General features: G+C 37.6%; 1 protein-coding gene across 1 annotated transcript in view; it reads right to left on the bottom strand.

The window, feature by feature from the left end:
- DOCK11 (dedicator of cytokinesis 11) overlaps nt 1-12,474 on the bottom strand; it is a 214,143-nt gene that overhangs the window by 23,036 nt on the left and 178,633 nt on the right. Inside the window, 3 exon segments of the mRNA XM_070462215.1 lie at nt 3,064-3,210; nt 3,718-3,852; nt 6,520-6,642. Coding sequence (XP_070318316.1) covers nt 3,064-3,210; nt 3,718-3,852; nt 6,520-6,642 — 405 coding nt within the window.

Genomic DNA, 12,474 nt, shown 5'->3' with positions numbered 1-12,474 from the left:
GTAGGAAAGACCTTTAACCCAGTGCAAGATCTGCAGGCTCCAGAAATACGTACCGAGTGACTGTGATGTGCATGATGCCCTGCAAAACACTTAATAGCCAACAGGCAGCATTGCCAGAGTGAAAAGCCCCTGGCGATGGTAAAGACACTTCATTTTCTACGATGAAAATGATCTCTTCACTTTGTAAATTTATATATAGGAGACGATTTTATCTTGAACATATGCCTTAAACATTTAAAAATAAGTATGCTGGCAGGTCCAGAATTCATTAATACTTGGCAAAACCTCTCTGTTTCTTATCAGTTTCAGTCTTCTGTGTTGTTTTATTGAATTAAGACCACAGAAAATTTTCTCTTTTGTAGCCAGCAAGTTTTAGGCTTCTTGCCACACTACTGATACTATAAATGGAAAGTTATTAGAAAGCCAGGCTTGCAGAAAAACGTGCAATTTTCTACTTTATTCTACCTCTGAAAATCTGTCCAACAGGAACAAGCCACCATCAGGCAGCTGGACTGCTGACCCTCTTTGTAAACACAATATTTTAGTCACTCTTTATAGGCAACAGATAAAAGAAACAGTTGCTACTTTTAAAATCCTTCTTCTTTCTTAATGTGTGGAGTTTAAAATTTTAAACACTCTTTTACTTGCCAAAGGACAAAATCTGCTTAAGGGCAAAAACAGTTTAAAGAACAGGGGGCAATATTTTCCAGTATTTTAAATGTGTGTTCTGTTGGACCCAATAATTTTGCATTTAAGATTTTATCTTGTAGATGTACACAAAGATGTATGTTTAAGATGTTTATTGCGGTAAAGTTTATAGAACAAAAACCTGGAAACAATCTGTGTCCATAGTGTTAGGAAAATTTACTACCCCTCATAATGGATATAGGTAAACTACTTAAAAAATTTATAAGTATTGATACGAACCAACCAAGATATATTCTTGAGAGAAAAGGGTGAGATGCAGACATTATGGGCAGGATGATTACATTTGTGAAAACTGATATTTACATACACTCACTTGTGTATGCTTAGGAAATTTCTGGAATGATACAAAGTTGTTTTTTAATTTACTTATTTTAATGGAGGATAATTACTTTTCAATATTGTGGGGGTTTTTGCCATATGAATCGGCCGTAGATGGAATGATACAAAAGTGTTAATAGATATCCCTAAGGAGATAGACTAGAGTCTTATGGAGAAGAAAAACATTTTTTATTTTTCAAGTGTACCCTCATATACTGTTTGAATGTTTTACCATATACTTTATTTTTATAAGGTTAAAATCAGTCTTGACCTCTTTTTTATTTCTCTTCTATGTTTTGTCTTAGCCAGATAATTAACTTCAACTATTTCCTTAGGTTTCTCTAGAGAAATCTAGATATTTAATGGGAAAGAAAAGAAAGAATTTTTGAATATAGGCTTTTTGGAGAAGTTTTAAAAGCTACTAAGAAAGTTTCTATCCCTTGTCACAGGATTGAATACAGTGTTTGCTATGGGTTTTTCACAGTGGCCCTTGGTCAGATTGTAGTCATTTCCTTCTATTCCTTGTTTGTTGAGTGTTTTCATTATGAAAAGGTGTTAATTTTGTCAAATGCATTTTCTGCATTTATTGAGATAATCGTGTTTTTTTCCTTCATTCCATTAATGCAGTGTATTGCTTCTTTCGTTGCAGAGCATGGGCTCTAGAGTACATGGGTTCAGTAGCTGTAGTACATGGGCATTTTTAGTTGTGGTGCCCCGGCTCAGTTGTCCTGCAGCGAGATCTTAGTTCCCCTGCTGGGGATTGAACCCATGTCCCCTCCAGTGGATGGAGGGTTCTTAACAACTGGACAACCAGGAAAGTCCTGTAGACTAATCATTTTTTAATGTAAAGTCTCTTAAATCATGTAGCAATCAAAAAACAGAAATATGTTGCTATTGTTATGATAATACTAGATTTTATAATTACCCATGTATTTACCTTTACCAAGACCTTGATACAGCTTTGAATTACTGTCTGATCTTCTTTCATTGTGACCAGCAGGACGCCCTTTGGTATTTCATATGGGGCAAGCCTAGTGGTGTAAAAGCTGGCTTAAAACTCAACATTCAAAAAATGAAGATCATGGCATCCCGTCCCACTACTTCCTGGCAAATTGATGGGAAAACAAAGGAAACAGTGACAGACATTATTTTCTTGGGCTCCAAAATCACTGCAGATGGTGACTGCAGCCATGAAATTAAAAGAGGCTTGCCCCTTGGAAGAAAAGCTATGACCAACCTAGACGTCATATTAAAAAGCAGAGACACTACTTTGCTGACAAAGTCCATGTAGTCAAAGCTATGGTTTTTCCAGTAGTCATGTATGGATGTGAGGGTTGGACTTTATTTATAAAGAAAAGCTGAGTGCTGAAGAATTGATGCTTTTGAACTGTGGTGCTGGAGAAGACTCTTGAGAGTCCCTTGGACTGCAAGGAGATCCAACCAGTCCATCCTAAAGGAAATCAGTCCTGAATATTCATTGGAAGGACTGATGCTGAAGCTGAAACTCCAATACTTTGGCCACCTGATGCAAAGAACTGACTCATTGGAAAAGACCCTGATGCTGGGAAAGATTGAGGGCAGGAGGAGAAGGGGATGACAAAGGATGAGATGGTTGGATGGCATCACCGACTCAATGGACATGAGTTTGAGCAAGCTCCAGGAGTTGGTGATAGAAGACAGGGAAGCCTGGCGTGCTGCAGTCCATGGGGTCGCAAAGAGTAGGACACAACTGAGCTTAACTGAACTCCTACAACAACTCTATGAGGAAGGCACTATTATTAAGTTCATTTTACTAACAAGAACAATAAGGCACAGAGAGGTTAAGTAAATTCACCATGGTCACACAGCTAGTAAGTGGCAGAGAATGGAGATCTGAATCCTTCTTTCTGACTTCAAAGCCCCTGTCCTTTCTTTCAGGATCTGGAAAAACTCTATTTCCCATGCCTCTCCTCCACCAGCTAAAAAAGGAAAAAGTCAGAAGCAATGTGCCACATCTGGAACTAATAAATAATGATTTCAAAACGCAAGGCATGTTACCTTGTCTGAATCCTGAATTATTTTGACATTCTCTGTACCAAATTTTTCACCATAAAGTTTAACAAGTCTCAGGGAAATCTCTGAGAGGCCGGTGAGCTTTGGCTCTTTATAGATGTACTCCTTTCCATCCTCTTCTTCAAAAAAAGACTATTATAAAGTTAAACATACAATAATTTATAAGTATTATGAGCAAATACAGCATTTACAGAACATCCACTAAGTAATCAGCAATAATGTACTTGAAATAGATTTTAAATAATAGTACTAAAAGCCACATACAGATATTGTAGCTGAAATAAATGAGAACTTTCAAACTCACAGTCATATGAGCATATCATTGGCCTGAAGGTTTTTAACACTCGATTTTTCATCATTTGCATACTTACCTGATTTTTATTTGAAAACTTTCAGTACCGGGTATTAAATAAACATTTAAGAAGCTTGACTGAAATGAAACTGACGGAAACATTCAAATTTTATATGCTGCCCTCTGACCTAGTGGATTTAGATACGGACACCGAAGTGAACGTTACTCTGAGAAGTGTCACACCTGCTGTTGTGACAGGTGCTTTATCTAGACAGAATCCTAGAACCAGTAACTGCTGCTGTGGTAATCTAATAATTCAAAGGTGAATGTTTAAAACGGAAAACAACTTGATGAACTAAAGTATACTTACTGCCATAAAAGGCAACTCTGAAGAAAGTGCCTAAAAGTCTTTTCTTTGTGTGCATAACCTCCAAAATTTTTGTGTAAGCTCCATGAAGAGTTCTATAAACTTGAGTAAGTTTCTGAAAATATGAGAATAAACAAATCAGCTTTATCTTTTGGTTAGTTATGATGAAATGTGTATGATAAATGCATAAGGGGCAAAAAGCAACACCATTTCCTTTCCAAAATGGTTTTGGTGGGGTCATTCGCACTTCCTTCTCCCATGGTCACAGTTAGGAAAAACTCCTTAACAACTTTAGGTGAGAGGGTAGAGCTTAAAATGGTCAAATAACACTGTAATTCTAAATATCATGTTCATGTCATTCATATCTCAATGGTAGTATATACATTAAAAGTACTGTGTTGTTGACTACTTTTTTCCTTATGTCTGAATTATTGTAACTGAAAGAGAAGCAAAATGCTTTGCTTGAGCCCTAAGGTGGCAAGATGGGAATAAATGATCGTGCAAACACTTTAGGAGAGGAAAGAAAATTCAGACACAAAAATAACAGTAAAAGCCTGAGTGAGGAATGCTTTTGTAACAAGTTCACAGACACTTCCAAAGAATATATTCTTCTACCCACTCAGAAAAAGGGAATGCACTGTGCAAAGAACATTATCTAGGATGTGAAAAGACAACATACAGAACAAGAGAAAATATTTGCAAATCACATATCTGATGTTTGCTTATCCAAAAATTATAAGGAAGTCTCATAGCTCAACAACGAAATGACAAACAACTCAATTTAAAAGTGAGCAAAGGACTTGAATAGACATCTCTCCAGAGAATATATAAAAATGGCCAACAAAGACATGAAAGCTGTTCAAAATCTTTAGTCATTAAGGAAATGGAAATCAAAACCACAATGTGACACCACTTCACATTCACTAGGATGGCTGTAATAAGAACCCCAAAACACAAGTGTTGATCAGATGTGCTTGTAGGAAGGTAAAAGGGACAACAATTCAGTGGTTTCTCAAAAGTTAATAGAATTACTCTGTGACTCAGCAATTCTCCTCTTAGGTATTTATCCAAGATAAATGAAAACGTACCTATACAGAAACTTATACATAACTGTTTACAACAGCACTGTTTATAGTAGCCCAAATATGGAAACAACCCAAACATACAAACAGATTTTGGCATAGCTATACCATGGAATATCATTCAACCATGAAAAAGGAATTAAGTTCTGATATAGGTTACAACTTGAATGAACCTCTAAATATTATGCTAAGTAAAAGAAGCCAGACACAAAAGGTCACATCTTGTATTCATCTTTATTATGACACATCCAGAATAGGCAAATCCATAGGTGGAAAGCAGATTAGTGGTCACCAGTGGGGTGAGGGAGGGAGTGAAGAGCGATTCCTTGAAGGAGATGGAGTTTTTCCTGGGATGATAAAAATGTTTTGAAACTAGAGAGAGGTGGTTGGAGTATAATATTAAGAATGCGCTAAACATCACTAAACTGCAAACTAGAAAACGGTTCACTGTATGCTGGTGAATTCATTTCAATACTAAAAGGGGAGCACGGAAGCAGATGTTCTTTCTTTCAATACTTTCTTTCCATACTATTTTCTGCAGTTGAAGTCAATTTGAGAGAAGTTTTCCTTCCTTTATGGCTGCTGTGGCTGACACTTTTCAGCCCATCCCATAAAGAACACTGAAAAATTACTTCATCTCATGCAGGATGCTTCAGAATCTATACAGACCCTTGCCTTTCTACAAGGAAATAGGAGCAGTTCCCCAATAGAACCTATTGTTTCCTTTAATGTGTAGGGAAGATATATTTTTCTTTTTTCCCTATTAGTCAATTGAGTAGCAAAATGTTCTCTGGGTTTCTAATAACCTGGTCTTCAACTTAAGAGTAAGAGAGTAGGTACTTTGGAACTTTTACAAAGGTTCTTAGGATGCAATGCTTTGACAGAGAGAGCAATGCCACTTCTTCTCTTGTCTCGTAAGTTATTTTTTGTCATCTGTATGACATAGATTTAATTACTTAACTCTCACTTTTTAATATAATCACTTGAGCTGCACTATGCCAATTTGGAGAAGAGATTAGAACACTACACATATGACATTAAATGTATTTTTTCACACTTGGACACTTCAACAATGAAAGACTACTTGCTACATATATTTAAGGATAAATTGCTTTGCTTTTAAAAATGGCTTGAGTCCTAAATCACCCCTTTCCAGCATGGCAGGGGTATAAAATTATGATATAGACTCAGATTCTTGAATATAAAAAATCTTGTTGAGTGCTGGTGGCAATAGCTATACTACTATTCTTTAGTAATTCCCTTTGATCTAAGATTTACGTGGCAGACAAAACTGGAAAAGCTCCTCATAAAAGGGTAGTTCCTAGTAACTTATCTCTCCCATTGTCATCTGCTAGCACCTTTAGTCTCACCATCAAATTGCAAAGCATAGAATTACACCTATATCTTTTCCAAGACAACATGGAAATCCAGTAACTTTTTGGTTTAGTGAGGACAACATGGATTATTCTCTACCATGAGTGGAGAAGGGGAGATTGCTAGTAAAAATGCTGTAGGAACAACTGGTATGATGTTAATTCCAATACATATTTTAAACATTGCATCCTTAATTTCATTTGGAAAATTTAAATGAATATAAGGTAGGACTGTAATTTTAGGACTTTTCAGCGTTTTTTAAGGATATTAACTTAAGACCAAAATAAAATATATAGGTAAATGATGCAAGCATATCAGTTACTTACCTCAAACTCTTGATGATTCTCATAACTTGGAATGATCAACTTAGAAATTTCAGAAATTACTTCATAATGCTCTGTGTTCCATAAGCCATCCACACAATGTTCTAGCAACTCCAGCAAAACTTCCTGCATTGAGGAAAAATGTAGTGAGGAATTAGAGATACTTTTAGAGCTTGGGCAAATGTAGTTTGAACTATTTCAAATGAATAAAAAACAGAAGGTACTAAATTTAAGGGAATGCACAGAAGGAGTATAGTTGTGTGACTATATTTTCTAAATGACATACTTGCAATATTTGATATTGCAACCACAATCTTAAAAGTATGAAATGAATATTGACAATAGTAAACTACTATTTACTTTGTTTTGCATATAGTCAAGATGTTAACCATAGTTACGAATGGTAACATGTTGAGAAGCATTTTCCAAACTGAGGATATTAAATGTCTAACAGGGTAAATTCCACTAAGCTTATAAATGTCCATGATTTTTGCTTTCTACTAAAATTATATTTACACACAGTTAATAGAGTCTTAAGGTAATTTCACAATTTTCAAGCTGCTGCATCAGTGACATCAGTATTCATTAAAATGATGTGATTTTGGTCAACAATGCTTCTTTCCTAACTATTGGTTCTAAAACTAGTGAGAATGATACATCATATTGATATAATATAATACCTCAAGATAGAGATCTCTGACTTTGCCATAATAACAGCTTCTATAAAACAACCATCATAGCATGTTCTCAACAATGAAAAGATGATGCCAATTACTCATGCTATCCATAAGTCTTAACAGTTTGTTTCTATCTTAGAGATGAATTTCAGACCTATAAAACTGACTGCTACAATGGCTCTTAATGTATCTCCTCTAGTCAATTCTGAATTCATCTTCTTTCTAAACCAGCTCTTTCCCTTGCATTTCCTACCTAGCCAGGGGTCATATCCTATAGACTCTGAACTAAAAAACTGAAAGCAATTTTGACTTTGCTCTTTGTTATAAGTTGAACTGTGTCCCTCACAAAGATAAGCTGAAGCCATAACTCCCAGTGCCTCAGAATGTAACCTTATTTGGAAATAGGGTCACTGGAGATAATGATGAGTGAAGGTGACAGCACACTGGAGTGACTTACTTACAGGAGTGATTTACTGGGTGAGCCTTACTCCAAAAGGACAGAGACAAACAGGGAGAACACCATGTGACTACAGAGGCAGTGACTGGAGTAACGTAGCTACGAGCCAAGGAAATCCAAGGCCAACAGCTACCATCAGAGCGAGGAGGAGGCAAGGAAGGCTGCTACCCAGAGTCTCAGAGGGAACAGGGCCCTGGTGACACCTTGATTTCTAACCTCTGGACTTTAGAACTGTAAGACCATAAAGTTCTATTTTAAACCACCCAGCTTGTGTACGTTGTTATGGCAACTCTAGGAAACTAATACACTCTAAGTCTTGCCTCAACCTCTAATCAGTTCATCGCCAAGTTCTGCCACTTTTACTTCCTAAATATTTCTCAAATCTGACCCTTCCTCTCCATTTCTACACTCATTGCTAAGGTTCAGGACGCCATTATTGTTTTCTAACAGATCATCTTGCCTCCAGCCTTGGCACCTTCAAATCTATCTTCCGCAAATCTGCCAGCAGGTTTTGATTAAAATACAAACCAGACTACATCTCTCTTCCCTTAGAATCTCATGATGGCTCCCCATCATTTGCAGAACTAAGGACAAATTCCTTCACTTGGCACACAAGGTTTGCAGCAATCTGGCTGATATTTTATAAAATCATCATTCATCAAGCTCAGCCTTCTACTTTATGCTCCTCCAGCAGTGATGAACTACTATTAGTTTCTCTGAAGCACCATGGTGTTGTCTTAACTTTGTGCCTTTGTCCATTTGTACCCTCGTGTCCTTCAATCCCTTTCACTTAGTTAACCCTGTAAGAAAAGTTAGGGATCACTTCTTCCAGGATCCTTCTCCTGATAAACAGAGTAGTGAGACACCAGAGACCGATTTTTCCTACTATGATACTTCATTGAGTGGATATTTATCACTATACTTGCCCATTATATATGTATCTGACTTTACAAATAGGCTGTGACTCTTTAAGTGTAGGGACAATATATTATTTCGGCTTTCTCAGTCACTAGCAGAATGGTAGTAAATAGTAGATGTTCACTAAATGTTGCTACTTGAATAATCTATATATTAACATTTAGTATTCAAAGTATCAACAGTGAAAAGGAGGAAATTTCCAAATCTTTGGGGGAAATTTTTAGAAATCTATTACAAACTAGTAAAGTTTGTCCCAAGAATGTAAAGTTGGTTTACAATTAGGAAAAACTCCAATGTAAACAGAATGAACCATGTAAACAGAATAAAAGAGAAAAAATGTGATCTCTAGCAATAGTTGTAGAAAAAGCATTTGAAAAATCTCAATACCCCTTTGCCATGTTAACAAAGAATCCCCTCAAAACAGGGAATCAAAGAGACCTTTCTCAATCTGATAAAGAGCAGTTACTAAAAACCTGCAGGCTGAACACTCTTCTCCTAAATTTGGGAACAAGTCAAACTGTCTGCTCTTACTGTTTCTATCCAATGTTATGCTGAAGATGCTAGCCAGTATAATAAGGCAATAGAGAGAGAGAAGGCACAGAGATTAGCAAATGTAAAACTGTCTTTCTGTGCAGATGACAGGACTGTGTATGTAGAAAACCCTAAGGAATATACAAACTACTAAAACTAGTAAGAGGATTTAGCAAGGTTGCAGATTATAAGATCAACACACAAAATCAGTGTATTTCTGTATACTAGCAACAACAAACTGAAAAACAAGATTAAAAAACCAACCAATACTATTTCCAGTAGCATCAGAACATCCATTATCTAACAAAATATCCAGGAAAGAATGTCTACTCTGAAAAAGCACAAAGTATTGCTGGGTAAAATTAAAGACAACCTAAACAAGAATTTGGCAATGAGGAATTCATGATCTAAGCCACATTCAGCTACTGGTCTCGTTTTTGCTGGCTGTATAGGGCTTCTCCGTCTTTGGCTGCAAAGAATATAATCAATCTGATTTTGGTGTTGACCATCTGGTGATGTGTATGTGTAGAGTCTTCTCTTGTGTTGTTGGACAAGGGTGTTTGCTATGACCAGTGCGTTCTCTTGGCAAAACTCTGAGCCTCTGTCCTGCTTCATTCTGTACTCCAATGCCAGACTTCCTTGTTACTCCAGGTATTTCTTGACTTCCTACTTTTGCATTCCAGTCCCCTATAATGAAAAGGACATCTTTTTTGGGTGTTAGTTCTAAAAGGTCTTGTAGGTCTTCATAGAACCGTTCAACTTCAGCTTCTTCAGTGTTACTGGTCAGCGGCATAGACTTGGATTACTGTGATACTGAATGGTTTGCCTTGGAAACGAACAGAGATCATTCTATCATTTTTGAGATTGCATCCAAGTACTGCATTTCAGACTCTTTTGTTGACTATGATGGCTACTCCATTTCTTCTAAGGGATTCTTGCCCATAGTAGTAGATATAATGGTCATCTGAGTTAAATTCACCTATTCCAGTCCATTTTAGTTTGCTGATTCCTAAAATGTCAATGTTCACTCTTGCCATCTCCTGTTTGACCACTTCCAATTTGCCTTGGTTCATGGACCTAACATTCCAGCATCCTATGCAATATTGCTCTTTATAGCATCAAACTTTACTTCTATCAGCAGTCACATCCACAACTGGGTGTTGTTTTTGCTTTGGCTCCATCACTTCATTCTGTATAATCCCTTATGATTATACAGTGGAAGTGAGAAATAGATTTAAGGGACTAGATCTGATAGACAGAGAGCCTGATGAACTATGGATGGAGGTTTGGCTGACATTGTACAGGAGACAGGGATCAAGACCATCCCCAAGAAAAAGAAATGCAAAAAAGCAAAATGGCTGTCTGAGGAGGCCTTACAAATAGCTGTGAAAAGAAGAGAAGTGAAAAGCAAAGGAGAAAAGGAAAGATATACCCATCTGAATGCAGAGTTCCAAAGAATAGCAAGGAGAGAAGAAAGCCTTCCTCAGTGATCAGTGCAAAGAAATAGAGGAAAACAATAGAATGGGAAAGACTAGAGGTCTCTTCAAGAAAATTAGAGATACCAAGGGAACATTTCATGCAAAGATGGGCACAATAAAGGACAGAAACGGTATGGACCTAACAAAAGCAGAAGACATTAAGAAAAGGTAGCAAGAAGAACTATACAAAAAAGATCTTCATGACCCAGATAACCACAATGGTGTGATCACTCAACTAGAGCCAGACATCCTGGAATGTGAAGTGGGCCTTAGGAAGCATCACTATGAACAAAGCTAGTGGAGGTGATGAAATTTCCAGTTGAGCTATTTCAAATCTTAAAAGATGATGCTGTGAAAGTGCTGCACTCAATATACCAGCAAATTTGGAAAACTCAGCAGTGGCCACAGGACTGGAAAAGGTCAGTTTTCATTTCAATCCCTAACAAAGGCAATGCCAAAGAATGCTCAAACTACCGCACAGTTGTACTCATCTCACATGCTAGTAAAGTAATGCTCAAAATTCTCCAAACCAGGCTTCAACAGTATGTGAACTGTGAACTTCCAGATGTTCAAGCTGGTTTTAGAAAAAGCAGAGGAGTCAGAGATCAAGTTACCAACATCCGTTGGATCATCGAAGAAGAGAGAGCTCCAGAAAAACATCTATTTCTGCTTTATTGACTATGCCAAAGCTGTTGACTGTGTGGATCACAATAAACTGTGGAAAACTCTGAAAGAGATGGGAATACCAGACCATCTGACCTGCCTCTTGAGAAACCTGTATGCAGGTCAGGAAGCAACAGTTAGAACTGGACATCTGGAACAACAGACTGGTTCCAAATAGGAAAAGGAGTACATCAAGGCTGTATATTGTCACCCTGCTTATTTAACTTATATGCAGAGTACATCATGAGAAATGCTGGGCTGGAGGAAGCACAAGCTGGAATCAAGACTGCCGGGAGAAATATCAATAACCTCAGATATGCAGATGACACCACCCTTATGGCAGAAATGAAAAAGAACTAAAGAGCCTCTTGATGAAAGTGAAAGAGGAGAGTGAAAAAGTTGGTTTAAAGCTCAACATTCAGAAAACTAAGATCATGGCATCTGGTCCCATCACCTCATGGGAAATAGATGGGGAGACAGTGGAAACAGTGTCAGGCTTTATTTTTTGGGGCTCCAAAATCACTGCAGATGGTGACTGCAGCCATGAAATTAAAAGATGCTTACTCCTTGAAAGGAAAGTTATGACCAACCTAGATAGCATATTAAAAAGCAGAGACATTACTTTGCCAACAAAGGTCTGTCTAGTCAAGGCTATGGTTTTTCCAGTGGTCATGTATGGATGTGAGAGTTGGACTGTGAAGAAAGCTGAGTGCTGAAAAATTGATGCTTTTGAACTGTGGTGTTGGAGAAGACTCTTGAGAGTCCCTTGGACTGCAAGGAGATCCAACCAGTCCATCCTGAAGGAGATAAGTCCTGGGTGTTCATTGGAAGGACTGATGCTGAAGCTGAAACTCCAATACTTTGGCCACCTCATGCAAAGAGTTGACTCATTGGAAAAGACCCTGATGCTGGGAGGGATTGGGGGCAGGAGGAGAAGGGGACGACAGAGGATGAGATGGCTGGATGGCATCACCGACTTGATGGGCATGAGTTTGAGTAAACTCTGGGAGTTTGTGATGGACAGGGAGGCCTGGCGTGCTGTGATTCATGGGGTCGCAAAGAGTCGGACATGACTGAGCGACTGAACTGAACTGAACTGAACTGAGTAAAAATATAAAAAAGATTAGCAATAGCTATTGCTGGTGAGGAAGTGGGGCAGCTGAAACTCTCATCCATTGCTGGTGGGAATATAAAATGGTCCAACAACTTGGAAAAACTGTGACAATTTCTTATA

This window comes from Odocoileus virginianus, unplaced genomic scaffold, assembly GCF_023699985.2.
Source record: "Odocoileus virginianus isolate 20LAN1187 ecotype Illinois unplaced genomic scaffold, Ovbor_1.2 Unplaced_Scaffold_1, whole genome shotgun sequence".
NCBI lineage: Eukaryota > Metazoa > Chordata > Mammalia > Artiodactyla > Cervidae > Odocoileus > Odocoileus virginianus.
This window is presented reverse-complemented; position numbering and strand designations above follow the sequence as displayed.